General features: G+C 46.7%; 1 protein-coding gene across 6 annotated transcripts in view; it reads right to left on the bottom strand.

Moving 5' to 3' along the window:
- The window catches only part of LOC118360878 (microphthalmia-associated transcription factor-like), a 37,537-nt gene that overhangs the window by 18,431 nt on the left and 642 nt on the right, over window positions 1-18,464 (bottom strand). For 4 of the 6 annotated variants that reach the window (XM_035740389.2, XM_035740390.2, XM_052485169.1 and 1 more), the window contains exon 2: window positions 122-386. In XM_035740389.2, coding sequence (XP_035596282.1) covers window positions 122-386 — 265 coding nt within the window. Of the gene's footprint in view, window positions 1-121; window positions 387-2,671; window positions 2,815-18,464 lie in introns of those variants that run through there. The other 2 variants (XM_035740391.2, XM_052485171.1) reach the window with 1 other exon arrangement.

The raw sequence follows: 18,464 nt of genomic DNA, 5'->3' as shown, positions 1-18,464 counted from the left end.
ACCTCTGGAATTGTGTGAGGAGTGGCATGTTTGGAAGACCACAGTGAAGCAGCCAGCCAGAGAGGGGGTGCGTCACCTATGTCATCAGGTGTGAGAACTGTGGACAATACTTATTGCCTACCTTCAGCACCTCCATTGGCAGCTGGGATGCGGGGGGGAGGCTGGGGGGCGCGCTGACGTTGATGGCCGGGGTCTGGGTGTGGATGTGGCCGTCGGTGGTCTGGTGGTGCAGCGAGGTGGAGGAGGCCTGACGTCTCTGCTGCTCCCGCCGCTCCTGCTCCTGGAGCTGCTCTCGCATCAACTGCTGCCGCAGCAGGATTCGTGATGTCATGGCGGAAGAGCCCAACGGGGGCTTGGAAGACGAGCATTGCTGGTCTAACGGATTACTGCAGAACGGAGAGACAAACACCAGGCAGGGCATCAGGAGAGAGGAGGAGGGTAGGGGGCGGGGTTAGGGAGGTGAGAGTGAGCGTTAAGGAGTGAACGAGAGGTCAGGGAAAAGAGAGAGGCATTAGAGCATTAGGATCTACAGTACTGGAATCAGGAAGACGCCACATCACAGTGAGAAAACCTAAAGATTTCTTCTAAATGTCTCCTGCTGGTCTGCTGCAGAATACTGAACACCATCACTGAGGAGGAATCTTAACCCTAACACATCTCCTTCTAGTCTTGTCTGTATAGTGTTTAAATGTAGCCAACATCCCATACTTGGATCAAAACAATGACTCAGAAAGGGGAACTTTTCTTCACTCAGTTTCAGTTCTCCCTATGGTCTCAAATGTAGAAACCTGCTGTTTTCCCAGACATAATCCTGCTGTAGGCCTAAAATATACAGGGTGTGCTGGAGCAGATGAAGCTTTCTGGATGAAGCCTTCCCTGAGTGAGTGATTTGATTAAAAAAAACTCAGCAAAACGTCTTACCAATCAAGCTGTGCAGTAATCGGACTAATTAGCCAGTCTGGTCAAACGCAACCTTGGTCTACAGCCATCCCTCCGCACTGAGCTTTCCCTTTATGTTATAGAAGCTCATGTCAACCCTCTCATAAAATAAAAAAGTGATCTTACGCATCACATTTCTGACAACTGAGATGCATTAAAGATAGGCCTTCCTACACACTTTATGTAACGTTTTTATTGTAATCATACGAACACAACATTTTAGGCCCAAAAATGTTCATAAACTTGAAGAAGCCTGACACCAAATGCCATTTTCCACACTTTAACCACAATGAGAGGGGTTAATATACATCTCTGAGGTCTAGATCATGGACGAAATTCAGTCGATGCCCTTTCCCCATTTTTGCAAACTGATTATGGCTTGTCTGGGGCAAGTGAATCATCTCTTTTGACACACATTGGTTGAGAGACCTGACTTACACAAGACCAAAATGCTTCCTGTGGTGGATCCAAAATCATTTTCATCTTCACTTTACATTTTGTAATCTCCAGATAATATCGATCTGTTGTGCTCCTGTGGCCCTTCATTAAGTTCATCTGTAGGACTTCCCTCAACATGCATTCAAGAGACACAAATGTTGATTCTCAACTCTTGCACTTATGGTATTTACAAAATGCATCTGAAAAAAGTTTCATAACCAGTATACCCTTGTGTATATGGTATACCTTTATCATCTTACATAGGAGAATAAGCAGAACTGTATTGAGGCAGACTCAAGATTACAACCATTGACCACTGTGTGTGTAGGTTCTGCCCTCACTAACACATTGACCGGCTGCCAGATGGCTTTTTGCCCAGTTGTTCCTAAGCAGAATACTGAAACCCATAAAAAGACCTTTTGTCTGGTTCAACTTTCCACTATTGTGTGTGCACACACCTCCTCTCTGTGCATATGTATCAGGAAACACAATGGCTGCACAGTCTCGCATGGCCACACCCCCTGGCCGAGAGGTTTTTAATGTAGAGAGAGAGCTCCTGGACTGAAGGTGGTTCAATGGCTTAGGAGAGGAGGCTGCAGCCCACCCTCACACACCTTAATGACCTGCTGGATAAAGAATGGCTTGGCCTAGTGGGAGAGCCATCAATCTGGCTTCACAATGAACAATGGCACAATAACAGCTCAATAACAATACTAATACCTATAAAAAACAAATAGTGATAATGACAACACAATAAACAATACATGTTATATCGAATCTATGTGCTTTGTATTCTGTCTACAAACATCATAACAATGCTTTTAGACAAAACATTTAAATAAGTATTTCTCTAGTCAACTTTTAATTGTCCTTCAATTTGGCTGAATCTCTTTCACATTTCAACATCTACATATCTGTATAATTACATATGAGTTCCAAACAAAAGGATAATGCACCAAATCTTTACATGCAGTCTGGCTATAGTACTTAGCCCAAATTACACATACATTTCTTGAAATCCAATGCAAAAGCTTCTGACCTATCTGTCCAAAATCAAAACACTGCATTGGCAAGTAAAACTCTGAGCAGTAAACAAACTGCAACCTAAAGTTACTGCCTAGAGAGAGTGCTATTAATAGCCATATAGATGTATTGTATTTATAGTCCAAATGCACGTTTCACTCTGCACACACATAAACCTTCTATCTCACTCTTTCTGACACACGCACATTCAACTCTCAAATATAAACACACATGCATGCACACATAGCAGCATGGAGGTGCAGCTACTCACAGGTGGTTAGTGTAAAAGGAGCAGGGTCTGTGCACTTGGGCTCCTAAGGCCTCCATGTTTGTTCGTTTTTCCTGAAGGTGCATCAGACAGCTGTCCTTGGAGAGCAGTGAAAGTCATGTTGCCAATGCAGCCCTGTAAGTGTGTCACAAGGGGGAGGCTCCAGGGCCAGACCTGGGAACTCCAATCCCTACATAGAGCTACCCAGGGAGGAACAGCCCCGTCCGGTCAACACCAATCCACACACAGTGACACAGAGAGAGAGAGAGAGAGAGAGAGAGAGAGAGAGAGAGAGAGAGAGAGAGAGAGAGAGAGAGAGAGAGAGAGTAAGCTAGAGCACGGGAGCAGTGCTGTGTTGTCTGGAGAGAGAGAGAGAGAGAGAGAGAGAGAGAGAGAGAGAGAGAGAGAGAGAGAGAGAGAGAGAGAGAGAGAGAGAGAGAGCACGGGAGAGCACGGGAGCAGTGCTGTGTTGTCTGTTCAAGACATGATCTATCAAACAGGAGGTGCTGTACACTAACTGAGCTACTTAGATTCCTTACTGCATCAACATCAAGATCCTCAGACCGGAAAGATTGACCCTGGTCAAACAATGAGTAGCCATGTGTGCAGAAGGACAGAAGTAAATACAAGGAGTTATCCTGGCCCTGCCCCTTTCCCCCACCATAAGGTACACTTCTTCCTCTGGGCTCACCTTCACAATCACCTTCTGAGACACACAGTGCCCAGTCCAGTGACTGCAGTTTGCAGGTGTCTTGGTTCCTGGTTGGATCAGGTGTTCCTGACAGCACTACACAGTCTCCCTGCTGGAGGTGGAGTTTGAGCAGCACAACTGCACACTGTTCTGCTCAGAACCTTGACCTACACAACCAACCCCCACTGCTCAGAACCTTGACCTACCCAATCAACCCCCTCTGCTCAGAACATTGCTGCCTGGTGCCGAGAGCATATACAGTTGAAGTCGGAAATTTACATAGGTTGGAGTCATTAAAACTTGTTTTTCAACCACTCCACAAATTTCTTGTTAAGAAACTACAGTTTTGGCAAGTCTAACTGACTTGCCAAAACTGTAGTTTCTTAACAAGAAATGTACTTTGCGCATGACACAATTAATTTTTCCAACAATTGTTTACAGACAGATTATTTCACTTATAATTCACTGTATCACAATTCCAGTGGAAGTTTACATACACTAAATTGACTGTGTCTCTAAAATTCTTGGAAAATTCCAGAAAATAATGTCATGGCTTTAGAAGCTTCTGATAGCCCAATTGACACCATTTGAGTCAATTGGAGGTGTACCTGTGGATGTATTTCAAGGCCTACCTTCAAACTCAGCGCCTCTTTGCTTGACAACATGGGAAAATCAAAATAAATCAGCCAAGACAGAAAAAAAATTGTAGACCTCCACAAGTCTGGTTCATCCTTGGGAGCAATTTCCAAACGCCTGAAGGTACCACATTCATCTGTACAAACAATAGTATGCAAGTTTAAACACTATGGGACCACACAGCCGTCATACCGCTCAGGAAGGAGACACGTTCGGTCTCCTAGAGATGAACGTACTTTGGTGCGAAAAGTGCAAATAAATCCCAGAACAACATCAAAGGACCTTGTGAACATGCTGGAGGAAACAGGTACAAAAGTATCTATATCCACAGTAAAATGATTCCTATATCGACATAACCTGAAAGTCCACTAAGCAAGGAAGAAGACACTGCTCCAAAACCACCATAGAAAAGCCAGACTACAGTTTGCAACTGCACATGGGGACAAAGATCGTACTTTTTGGAGAAATGACCTCTGGTCTGATGAAACAAAAATAGAACTGTTTGGCCATAATGACCATTGTTATGTTTGCAGGAAAAAGGGGGAGACTTGCAAGCCGAAGAACTCCATCCCAAACGTGAAGCACTGGGGTGGCAGCATCATGTTTTGGGGGTGCTTTGCTGTAGAAGGGACTGGTGAACTTCACAAAATAGATGGCATCATGACATCATACTGTATGCCTTGAGATGTTGCTTCAATATATCCACATAATTTTCCATCCTCATGATGCCATCTATTTTGTGAAGTTCACCTATATGGCTTGCAAGTCTCCCCCTTTTTCCTGCAAACATAACAATGGTCATTATGGCCAAGCAGTTCAAATGTATAAACTGGTTAAAAGGTCATGTAAACTAAAACATTGACTACAGTAAGGAAAGAGACACATTAACACAGATAAAACGGACCATGACATAACGGTGAAGAACACTCAAAGTGAGGAAAGGCTCTGTATACAGTGCTCTGGTTAAGTAAGACTGTCACGTTCTGTCCATCGTTCGTATGTGTTTTCCTTGTTTTAGTGTTGGTCAGGACGTGAGCTGGGTGGGCATTCTATGTTGTGTGTCTGGTTTGTCTATTTCTATGTTTGGCCTGATATGGTTCTCAATCAGAGGCAGGTGTTAGTCATTGTCTCTGATTGGGAACCATATTTAGGTAGCCTGTTTTGTGTTGGGTTTTGTGGGTGATTGTTCCTGTCTCTGTGTTTTGCACCAGATAGGGCTATTTTTGGTTTTCCGCGTTTATTGTTTTGTAGTGTTCATGTTTATCCGTTTTTATTAAACATGAGTCAATATAACCACGCTGCGTTTTGGTCCTCCTCTACTTCACCACAGGAAAACCCTGGCAGAATCACCCACCAACCAAGGACCAAGCGGCGTGGTAACGGGCAACGGCAAAAGCAGCAGCAGGAGAAGGAACAGAGGCAGCAGCAACAGGAGCAGCAGCAGTGGGAGATGCTGCACTATTTGGATAAATGGACTTGGAGGGAGATCCTTGACGGAAAAGGACCCTGGGCAGAGCCATGGATGGAATTGGAGCTGTCGGCGAAGCAGAGTGCTGAGTCTGAGAGTGTGGAGGATGTATTGGACAGAGTAGAAAGAAAGCTGTTGGTTTGGCATAGTATGCACGGCATACCAGTGCCAGCACCACGCATCAGGCCTACAGTGCGTCCCGCCTGTCCAGCTCTGTCAGAGCTACCGCCCCTCATGCCAGAGGCGCCAGAGGCCCTCATTCCAGAGGCACCAGTGCTCCTCTGTCCAGCGCTGCCAGAGCCTTTTTCTCCAGTCTGTCCAGCGCCGTCTGAGCTACCTGTCTGCCCAGTGCCGTCTGAGCTACCAGTCTGCCCAGCGCCGCCAGTGCCGCCAGTCTGCCCAGCGCCGCCAGTGCCGCCAGTCTGCCCAGCGCCGTCTGAGCTACCCGTCTGCCCAGCGCCGTCTGAGCTACCCGTCTGCCCAGCCCCGTCTGAGCTACCAGTCTGCCCAGCGCCGCCAGTGCCGCCAGTCTGCCCAGCGCCGTCAGTCTGCCCAGCGCCGCCAGTCTAACCCAGCGCCGCCAGTGCCGCCAGTCAGCCAGGATCTGCCAGAACTACCAGTCGGCCAGGATTTGCCAGTCAGCCAGGATCAGTTAGATCCGCCAGTCAGCCAGGATCCGCCAGTCAGCCAGGATCCGCCAGTCAGCCAGGATCCGCCAGTCAGCCAGGATCCGCCAGAACTGCCAGCCGGCCAGGATCTGCCAGTCAGCCAGGATCTGCCAGTCAGCCAGGATCTGCCAGTCAGCCAGGATCCGCCAGTCGGCCAGGATCTGCCAGTCTGCCAGGATCAGTTAGATCCGCCATTCAGCCAGGATCCGCCAGTGTGCCAGGATCCGCCAGTCTGCCAGGATCCTCCAGTCTGCCAGGATCCTCCAGTCTGCCAGTATCCTCCAGTCTGCCAGGATCCGCCAGAACTGCCAGTCAGCCAGGATCCGCCAGAACTGCCAGTCAGCCAGGATCCGCCAGTCTGCCAGGATCCGCCAGTCTGCCAGGATCCGCCAGAACTGCCAGTCGGCCAGGATCCGCCAGTCTGCCAGGATCCGCCAGTCTGCCAGGATCCGCCAGTCTGCCAGGATCCGCCAGTCTGCCAGCATCCGCCAGTCTGCCAGGATCCGCCAGTCTGCCAGGATCCGCCAGTCTGCCAGGATCCGCCAGTCAGCCAGGATCTGCCAGAACTACCAGTCAGCCAGGATCCGCCAGAACTGCCAGTCAGCCAGGATCCGCCAGTCTACCAGGATCCTCCAGTCAGCCAAGATCCGCCAGGATTTGCCAGTCAGCCAGGATTTGCCAGTCAGCCAGGATCCGCCAGTCGGCCAGGATCTGCCAGTCTGCCAGGATCAGTTAGATCCGCCATTCAGCCAGGATCCGCCAGTGTGCCAGGATCCGCCAGTCAGACAGGATCTGCCAGAACTGCCAGTCAGCCAGGATCCGCCAGAACTGCCAGTCAGCCAGGATCCGCCAGTCAGCCAGGATCCGCCAGAACTGCCAGTCGGCCAGGATCCGCCAGTCGGCCAGGATCCGCCAGTCGGCCGGGATCCGCCAGTCGGCCAGGATCCGCCAGTCGGCCAGGATCCGCCAGTCGGCCAGGATCCGCCAGTCGGCCAGGATCCGCCAGTCAGCCAGGATCCGCCAGAACTGCCAGCCGGCCAGGATCTGCCAGTCAGCCAGGATCTGCCAGTCAGCCAGGATCTGCCAGTCAGCCAGGATCTGCCAGTCAGCCAGGATATGCCAGTCTGCCAGGATCTGCCAGTCTGCCAGGATCTGCCAGTCAGCCAGGATCTGCCAGTCAGCCAGGATATGCCAGTCGGCCAGGATCCGCCATTCAGCCAGGATCCGCCAGTGTGCCAGGATCCGCCAGTCTGCCAGGATCCTCCAGTCTGCCAGGATCCTCCAGTCTGCCAGGATCCTCCAGTCTGCCAGGATCCGCCAGAACTGCCAGTCAGCCAGGATCCGCCAGAACTGCCAGTCAGCCAGGATCCGCCAGTCAGCCAGGATCCGCCAGTCAGCCAGGATCCGCCAGTCTGCCAGGATCCGCCAGAACTGCCAGTCGGCCAGGATCTGCCAGTCGGCCAGGATCTGCCAGTCGGCCAGGATCCGCCAGTCGGCCAGGATCCGCCAGTCGGCCAGGATCCGCCAGTCGGCCAGGATCCGCCAGTCGGCCAGGATCCGCCAGTCTGCCAGGATCCGCCAGTCAGCCAGGATCTGCCAGAACTACCAGTCAGCCAGGATCCGCCAGAACTGCCAGTCAGCCAGGATCCGCCAGTCTACCAGGATCCTCCAGTCAGCCAAGATCCGCCAGGATTTGCCAGTCAGCCAGGATTTGCCAGTCAGCCAGGATCCGCCAGTCGGCCAGGATCTGCCAGTCTGCCAGGATCAGTTAGATCCGCCATTCAGCCAGGATCCGCCAGTGTGCCAGGATCCGCCAGTCAGACAGGATCTGCCAGAACTGCCAGTCAGCCAGGATCCGCCAGAACTGCCAGTCAGCCAGGATCCGCCAGTCAGCCAGGATCCGCCAGTCAGCCAGGATCCGCCAGAACTGCCAGTCGGCCAGGATCCGCCAGTCGGCCAGGATCCGCCAGTCGGCCAGGATCCGCCAGTCGGCCAAGATCCGCCAGTCGGCCAGGATCCGCCAGAACTGCCAGTCGGCCAGGATATGCCAGTCGGCCAGGATCTGCCAGTCGGCCAGGATCTGCCAGTCAGCCAGGATCAGTTAGATCCGCCAGTCTGCCAGGATCCGCCAGTCTGCCAGGTCCGCCAGAACTGCCAGTCGGCCAGGATCTGCCAGTCAGCCAGGATCCGCCAGTCGGCCAGGATCTGCCAGTCTGCCAGGATCAGTTAGATCCGCCATTCAGCCAGGATCCGCCAGTGAGCCAGGATCCGCCAGTGAGCCAGGATCCGCCAGTGAGCCAGGATCCGCCAGTGAGCCAGGATCCGCCAGTCTGCCAGGATCCGCCAGTCAGCCAGGATCTGCCAGAACTACCAGTCAGCCAGGATCCGCCAGAACTGCCAGTCGGCCAGGATCCGCCAGTCGGCCAGGATCCGCCAGTCGGCCAGGATCCGCCAGTCGGCCAGGATCTCCCAGTCAGCCAGGATCAGTGGGCATTCTATGTTGTGTGTCTGGTTTGTCTATTTCTATGTTTGGCCTGATATGGTTCTCAATCAGAGGCAGGTGTTAGTCATTGTCTCTGATTGGGAACCATATTTAGGTAGCCTGTTTTGTGTTGGGTTTTGTGGGTGATTGTTCCTGTCTGTGTTTTGCACCAGATAGGGCTATTTTTGGTTTTCCGCGTTTATTGTTTTGTAGTGTTCATGTTTATCCGTTTTTATTAAACATGAGTCAATATAACCACGCTGCGTTTTGGTCCTCCTCTACTTCACCACAGGAAAACCCTGACAAAGACAAGTTAAGAGCGCTATGGTCACAAATAAATACAATTGATGTATACACTGAGTGCTCCAAACATTAAGAACACCTTTCTAATATTGAGTTGCACCCCTCCTTTTTCCCTCAGAACAGCCTCAATTCGTTGGGGCATGGACTCTACAAGTTATCGAAAGCATCCACAGGGATGCTGGCCCATGTTGACACCAATGCTTCCCACAATTATGTCAAGTTGGCTAGATGTCCTTTGGGTGGTGGACCATTCTTGATACACACAGGAAACTGTTGAGTGTGACACAAACCAGCGCACCTGGCACCTACTAACATACCCTGTTTAAAGGCACTTAAATATTTTGTCTTGCACATTCACCCACTGAATGACACACAGACACAATCCATGTCTCAATTGTCCCAAGGCTTCTTTAACCTGTCTCATCCCCTTAATCTACACTGATTGAAGTGGATTTAACAAGTGACGTCAATAAGGGATCATAGCTTTCACCTGGATTCAACTGGTCAGTCTATGTCATGAAAGAGCAGGTGTTCTTAATGTTTTGTATACTCCGTGTGTGTTATGCAAGGAAAACAAAACTGCAAGTTGCCAACTACCACAACAGATAATGGGGTTCTTTGTTGTTGTAGTTACGGGCAGAGAAGGTCCGGTTGGGATAATTTGAACTTGCCGGGTCCTATTTCTATAATTAGGTTTTATGACTTTCATGAGTCTCTTCACTTGTTTACAGTAGTATGGCCTACTCCAGTCCAGCTCGCCTTCCCCTCTCTGCATGCTATGACTAGGACAGCACTCTGAAGCACATCAAAAAACAACCACACAGATGATCAATGTATTGCAGTAATATTACTGCTGCTGCATACAGAATGGTGGGTGGCTATAATGTGTGATAAGTCGCGCCCTACTACAGGCATGCTCTTCAAATGATCATTGGCAGCATCAACGTGTTCTCTATTTGAAAATACAGTATATATACAAAAGTATGTTGACACCCGTTCAAATTAGTGGATTCTACTATTTCAGCCACAGCCGTTGCTGACTGGTGTATCAAATTGAGCACACAACACTCACTACCGAGATCCAAACCGCATCTGGAAGCAATCGTCAGTACAATAACTGTTTGTCGGGAACTTCATAAAATGGGTTTCCATGGCCGAGCAGCCGCACACAAGCCTAAGATCACCATACAAAATGCCAAGCATCGGCTGGAGTGGTGTAAAGCTTGGATGCCATTGGACTCTGAAGCAGTGGAAACGCGTTCTCTGGAGTGATGAATCACACTTTACCAACTGGCAGTCGAACGGATGAATCTGGGTTTGACGGATGCCAGGAGAACACCACCTGCCCCAATGCATAGGGACAACTGTGGAGTTAGATGGAAGAGGAATAATGGTCTGGATCTGTTTTTCATGGTTCGGGCTAGACCCCTTATTTCCAGTGAAGGGAAATCTTAACGCTACAGCATACAATGACATTCTAGACGATTCTGTGATCCAATTTGTGTGGCAACAGTTTTACTGAATGGAAGCAAGTCCCCACAGCAATGTTCCAACATCTAGAAGAAAGCCTTCCTAGATGAGTGGAGGCTGTTATAGCAGCAAATGGAGTTTCATATTAATACCCATGATTTTGGAATGAGATGTTCGACAAGCAGGTGTCCACATACTCTTGGTAATGTAGTGGCTACCATAATGTTGTTTCTTCCTAGGTTCTGAACTTTCTAGGGAGTTTTTCCTCGCCACCGTGCTTCTACACCTGCATTGTTTGCTGTTTGGGGTTTTAGGCTGGGTTTCTGTACAGCACTTTGTGACATCGGCTAAAGTAAAAACGGCTTTATAAATACATTTGATTGATTGATAAAGAAAATCCTTTGTCAGTCTCACACCGGTTTACTCAGACTGTCAGATCTAACTGGAATTATGGAGAAATGAAATTAACACCATCATGGCCACTGTCCAGTGAATGTGTTTCGAGCCAAAGTGGGAGTAAGGATGCCGTCAGAGTGATTACGTAACCATTGGGTTGTGTAGTGTCTCACTCAACTCTAGCACCTGTATGTGTCACTCAGACCCCATCGGATCCCCATCCTGGATCGGGAGAGGAACACCCTGGTCCTGACCTCCCTCTTTGGTATATGATATGGACTCCCAGAAACAGAACAGGACAGAGCGCTCCCTGAGACTTTTAGTGTCCTTTACAGAGGCCACATTGACACCGGCACTGGATACTGGATGCTCATGTAAAAACACATATCATAATGCAATGCAGTATGTACTTTCTGTGAATACATTTTTACCATATATCTACTTCAATGCCTAGGCCAAGATGTGGCTTGGGAAGAGCATTGAACACAATAAAGACAACCTCTGCTCTTTGATATTCTTTAACTTCTAGGTCAAATGGGGCTTGTAGGGAGTCGATAAAACCAGTTCGGGGGCATGGAGTGCATGGTCACTGGAGGACAACTGGGACATCTCTGCTCCTTAAAAGCGTCATATAGCCACATACTCTACGTAGTGTTTGACTGCATGAATAGTGTATCCTTAACCGCTCAATGAGTCATCATATTACATAAACGGGAAGATCCATAGTGGAAAAAGGAACAAACATTGACTTAGACATTTTCTTTGTTATTTTTTTAATTTAACCTTTATTTATCTAGGCAAAGTCAATTAAGAACAAATTCTTATTTACAATGACGGCCCTATGGGACTCACAAACACGGCCGGTTGTGATACAGCCTGGATTTGAACCAGGGTGTCTGTAGTGACGCCTCTAGCACTGAGATGCAGCGCCAGTCGGGAGCCCATGCCACATGCTTTGACAAGGTTCATGCTACATTGACACTGTGACAGATGAAAGATACAGTATGACAGGTATGTGACCATTGGGCAGTGACGTTACATCATTTTTTAATCATAATGTCATGACATGGAATATCTCTCTAAACTGTATCTACATTTTTGCTTTTAACTATGTCATCACTATTTTAATGTAAATTTCACCATTTAGTGCTGTAGCCCTACAAATGGTGCAGCACATATTTTGACCAATCCAGACTCTGGGCCTACCAGAAGTAAAATATATGAGCTGAGATGTGAAAAAATCCTGTCAAGAGACGTGCAGAATATTGACAGACTAATTAGAATGTGAAGCTGACTCCATGGATTACCTTGCTAAAAAATCCCAGCAACAAACAACGCCAGACTTGCTTTGCATTGGAGGTGACATATCCATTGCTAAATTTACAGAGCTAATTTACACCGCATAGAAGACAAGTTTCACCGTCTGTCTCACGTCTATATTAAGAACACACAGCTCAGGCTCTGACTCTGCAGGGGTTCGTTCGGCTGTCTGTGCCAAAAGCTTTCTGAGACAGCCAGAAAGCGAAGTAACCTCCGTCAGTAAAAACAAGATAATTCATGATGTTATCAACATCATGATTTCAAATGAAGAAAAACTGCATTTTAGACCTATCAGGCTAGTCAATCTATGTCTTATCTTTGGCCTTGCGTTACTGTAGTAGTCCAGGTGTGTAGCATTTGTTCGTTTTTTTTGCATTGTTTGTAACTTGATACCGTCTCTTATGACCGAAAAGAGCTTCTGGACATCAGAACAGCAATTACTCCGCTTGAGCTGGAAGAATAATTTTTCTTTAATGAGTCGGACGAGAAGGATTTACTCCAGACACCCGAACAGGCCCTCATCCTCGTCATTCGCAGGAGAAAGAGACAGGTTTTGCGGAAGGAGATTGGGGTGCCTTGTGAGGATCCGGCGACGAGTGACTAATCTGCCTTTGCCATCGGTACTATTGGCCAACGTACAATCACTTGATAATAAAGTGGACGAACTACAAGCATGTATATCCTACCAACGGGACATTAAAAACTGCAATATCTTATGTTTTATCGAGTCATGGCTGAACAACGACATGAATAACATACAGCTGCCGGGTTATACACTGTATCGGCAGGATAGAACAGCAGCTTCTAAGACAAGGGGTGATGATCTATGTATATTTGTAGAGAACGGCTGATAAGCTGTAGACCACAATATCTACCTACAGAGTTTTCATCTATATTCTTCGTAGCTGTCTATTTACAACCACAAATCGATGCTGGCCATAAGCAAACAGGAAAACGTTTATTCAGAGGCAGCGCTCCTAGTGGCCGGGGACTTTAATGAAGGAAAACTTACATCCATTTTACCTCATTTCTATCAGCATGTTAAATGTGCAACCAGAAGGATAAAACTCTAGACCGCCTTTACTCCACACACAGAGACACAGATGCTAAGCAGATGCTAAGCTACAGGACTGTTTTGCTAGCACAGACTGGAATATGTTCCGTGATTCTTCTGATGGCATTGAGGACTTCAGTCACTGGCTTCATCAATAAGTGCATCGATGACGTCGTCCCCACAGTGACTGTATGTACATACCCCAACCAGAAGCCATGGATTACAGGCAACATCCGCACTGAGCTAAAGGATAGAGCTGTCACATTCAACGAGCGGGACTCTAACCCGGAAGCTTATAAGAACCATCAAACAGGCAAAGCATCAATACAGGACTAAGATCGAATCGTTCTACACCTGTTCTGACGCTCGTCTTATATGGCAGGGTTTGCAAACTATTACAGAGTACAAAGGGAAACACATCAGAGAGCTGCCCAGTGACACAAGCCCACCAGACAAGCTAAATTACTTCTATGCTCACTTCTAGGTAAGCTATCCTGAAACATGCATGGGAGCATCAGCTGTTCTGGACGACTGTGTGATCACGCTCTCCCCAGCCGATGTGAGTAAGACCTTTAAACAGGTCAACATTCACAAGGCCGCAGGGCCAGACGGATGACCAGGACTTGTACTCCGAGCATGCGCTGACCAATTGGCAAGTATCTTCACTGACATTTTCAATCTCACCCCGTCTGAGTCTGTAATACCAACATGTTTCAAGCAGACCACCATAGTCTGTGTCCATGAAGACTAAGGTAACCTGCCTAAATAACTACCGACCCGTAACACTCAAGTCCGGAACCATGAAGTGCTTTGAAAGGCTGGTCATGGCTCACATCAACACCATTATCGCAGAAACCCTAGACCCACTCAATTTGCATACCGCCCCAACAGATCCACAGATGATGCAATCTCTATTGCACGCCACACTGCCCTTTCACACCTGGACAAAAGGAACACTTATGTGTGTCACGTTCTGACCTTAGTTATTTTGTTATGTCTTTGTTTTAGTATGGTCAGGACGTGAGTCGGGTGGGTTCTCTATGTTCGTTTTTCTATGATTTGGTATTTCTGTGTTTAGCCTGGTATGGTTCTCAATCAGAGGCAGCTGTCAATCGTTGTACCTGATTGAGAACCATACTTAGGCAGCCTGTTTTCACCCTTGAGTTGTGGATGATTATTTTCTGTTGAGTGTTTGTATTCTGTACCAGACAGAACTGTTTCGGTTTTGTTCGTTCACTTTGTTCTTTTTGCTCAGTGTTCAATTTTTTTATTAAAAATATGGACGCTTACCATGCTGCGCATTGGTCCTCACCTTCTTCCACCAACAACGGCCGTTACAATGTGAGAATGCTATTCATTGACTACATTTCAGCGTTCAACACCATATTGCCCTCAAAGCTCATCACTAAGCTAAGGACCCTGGGACTAAACACCTCCTTCTGCAACTGGATCCTGGACTTCCTGACGGGCCACCCCAGGTGGTAAGGGTAGGTAACAACACATCCGCCACGCTGATCCTCAGCCCGGGGGTGCGTGCACAGTCCCCTCCTGTACTCCCTGTTCACTCATGACTGCACGGCCAGGCACGACTCCAACACCATCATTAAGTTTGCAGATGACAAAACAGTGGTATGCCTGATCACTGACAATGACGAGACAGTCTATAGAGAAGAGGTCAGAAACCTGACCATGTGGTGCAGTGCAAGGCCAACAAGTGATCAAGACAAAGGAGATGATTGTGGACTACAGGAAAAGGAGGACCGAGCACGCCCCCATTCTCATCAACAGAGGTGTAGTGGAGGTTGAGGTTGAGAGCTTCAAGTTCCTTGGCGTCCACATCAACAACAAACTAACATGGTCCAAGCACACCAAGACAGTCGTGAAGAGGGCACGACAAAATCTATTCCCCTTTAGGAGACTGAAAAGATTTGTCATGAGTCCTCAGATCCTCAAAAGTTTTTACAGCTGCACCATCGAGAGCATCCTGACAGTTTGCATCACTGCCTGGTATGGCACCTGCTTGGCCTCCGACCGCAAGGCACTGGGGCCAAGCTTCCTGACATCCAAGACCTCTATGCCAGGCGGTGTCAGAGGAATGCCCTAAAAATTGTCAGAGACTCCAGCCACCCTAGTCATAGACTGTTCTCTCTGCTACCGCACGGCAAGAGGTACCGGAGCATCAAGTCTACGTCCAAGAGGCTTCTAAACAGCTTCTACCACCAAGCAATAAGACACCTGAACATTTATTCAAATGGCTAGCCAGACTATTTGTATTGACCCCCCCCCCTCTTTTACGCTGCTGCTACTCTCTGTTATTATCTATGCATAGTCACTTTAATAATGCTACCTACATGTACATATTACCTCAATTACCTTGACTAACCGGTGCCCCCGCACATTGACTCGGTACCGGTACCCCCTGTATATAGCTTCGCTATTGTTATTTTACTGCTGCTCTTGAATTATTTGTTACTTTTATTTTTTATTTATTTATTTTTTCTTTCTTAAAACTGCATTGTTGATTAAGCGCTTCTAAGTAAGCATTTCACTGTAAGGTCTACTCCACCTGTTGTATTCAGCGCATGTAAAAAATACAATTTTATTTTATTTTGATCAAACAAATCAACCACAGTGTCATAACCACAAGGGTATATAAGGATAAGCATGGTTAAAACGACTGCACTCAATGTGTGACTTTCTGTCGTGGTTGCAAAGCCATTAGGATGCACTGCTATTAGCGGGGCATTCTCAGGTTCAAGAGGAAAAGCAGAAAAGTGTATTAATTCATGCATGTCAGATAATTTTGGAGACACATAGAAGTCACAATAAAAAATGTAATTAAATCACAACTTCAAGCATCTGCTACAGCAAGCCCATATAGTGTTGATTTAGTATCAATGTAATGAAATGTACTAATGAAGAAAATCGTTTTAAATGATGAATTACGTTAAAGGGCTGCACAAGATGGTGATTGCTTTCTCGTTCTCTCTGACATTTCAATGAAATTTTGTGGAAAATAAAAGCAAGAAACTCCACAGCAATGTGTCATTGCAAAAAATATCAAACAAATTGCTGACAAAATCCCAAATTCCGGAAAGGAAATACATGGCATTGGATTAATGAACCTATACACAAAATAACAATTGATGAATCCATCCGTTCTTTTCCATTTAAACTATTATATAAAATGTTCGCTACAAAAAGAATGCTCAATATATAGGACAGATCCTCTGTCCAGTGTCTGTGTTCTTTTGCCCATCTTAATCTTTTATTTTTATTGGCCAGTCTGAGATATGGCTTTCTCTTTGCAACTCTGCCTAGAAGGCCAGCATCCCGGAGTCGCCGCTTCATTGTTGACGTTGAGACGAGTGTTTTGTGGGTACTATTTAATAAAGTACTATTTCTATTCTGGTTAGGGCCAGTTTGCGCTGTTCTGTAAAGGGAGTAGTACACAGCGTTGTACGAGATCTTCAGTTTCCCCTTTTGACCTCCTCCTTTTCCACAGCAACCAGTGATCCGGGTCACGGCACCAATGTAACAGTACAGCTTCCGTCACTCTCCTCGCCCCAACCTGGGCTCGAACCAGGGACCCTCTGCACACATCAACCACAGTCACTCATGAAGCATCATTACCCATCGCGCCACAAAAGCCGCAGCCCTTGCAGAGCAAGGGGGACAACTACTTCTAGGTCTCAGAGAGAGTGACGTCACCGACTGAAACACTATTAGCGCACCACCGCTAACTTGCTAGCCATTTCACATCGGCCACACTAACATAATTGCAAAAGGGTTTTCTAATCAATTATCCGTTTAAAATTATAAACTTGGATTAGCTAACACAACGTGCCATTGGAACACAGGTGTGATGGATGTTGATGATGGGCCTCTGTACGCCTATCTTCAGTTTAAAAATCTGCCATTTCCAGCTACTATAGTCATTTACAACATTAATAATGACTACACTGTATTTCTGATCAATTTGATGTAATTTTAATGGACAAAATATGTGCTTTTCTTTAAAAAACAAGGACATTTCTAAGTGCCCCCAAACTTTTGAACGGTAGTGTATATAAAATATATATACTAAAAAAGGGGATTAGAAATGATGCAGGTAATGTTATTTGATAGACTTAAATTCTATCTGATCATTTCATAGCTGATCTAGCCCCTAAAAAAAGAGAGGGAAAAAAAGATCCAGAAAGGAAAGACTGATTGGGTCCACCACAAGTATGCTATAGGAAATCTAGACACAGAAGAGCACTGTCATGTTTAGAAAGGTCACATGTCTCCACCACTAAGCACAATAATGAAGTCATACAGACAAAAAGAGACAATATTGCTTTGAACTACTTCCTGGCAATGGGCATGCAGCCAAGCACACAGTATTGACAGGCATTTTAGAGCATTACTCAATGTAACGCTTGTCCCAGTCAATCAAGCTTCACAGTCGGCATCCCCATGAAATACGCAATTACACAGAAGGCAATATTATGGTATAAGGACTTAAATGTATAACAGTGGAGGCTGCTGAGGGGAGGACGGCTCATAATAATGACTGGAATGATCAATGGAATGGTATCAAACACATGGAAAGCCCATCTTTGATGTTTTTGATACCACACCATTGACTCCATTCCAGACATTATTATGAGCCATCTTCCCCTCAGCAGCCCCCACTGATGCATTAGTCTTTAGAATAGAAAAGTCCCAATTATTTGTACATTCTAATCTTACACAGAGAGACATAACCAAAGTGACAATAATTCAGGGGAGGCCTGGACCCCAGGCGGCAGAGGGGTAAAAGGTCATGTCCAGCGAACAGACCTGACTCAGCTCCCTGCTCTTTATTCAGCACTAGGGACAGAGGACACAATATGGATGCAAATAGCTCTCTATTAAGTAATTTGTCAACTGTTTAGGAAAATATCTATACATTTTCCTTTATGTAGTTAAATAAGCTATTTTGGAAAGTAACATGGTTCCTACAATATTTATTTACTTAATTTTAGAATGTATAACGGGCCACCCCAGGTGGTCTCTATCTTACTAGGTCTCTATTGATATAAATAATATTAAGAATTCACTGAGCACTAGGTATATCCCTACAGCAGATGCACAAACTGATGCACCAGTGAAATGTGACACACATTTGATCACATTGAACACATACATTACGACACCATTTAACATGACATTTTTCTTGACATTGTAATGACATTTACAATGCATGAAATATATTTATTTCAAAAGAAAATGCATTTAGACTATACATGTGGAAAATAACTATGGCAACGGAATAAACTGAAGG

This window comes from Oncorhynchus keta, chromosome 28 (genome assembly GCF_023373465.1).
Source record: "Oncorhynchus keta strain PuntledgeMale-10-30-2019 chromosome 28, Oket_V2, whole genome shotgun sequence".
NCBI classification, from domain to species: Eukaryota; Metazoa; Chordata; class Actinopteri; order Salmoniformes; family Salmonidae; genus Oncorhynchus; species Oncorhynchus keta.
The sequence above is the reverse complement of the archived record's forward strand: the minus strand, read 5'-3'. Positions and strand labels throughout refer to the sequence as shown.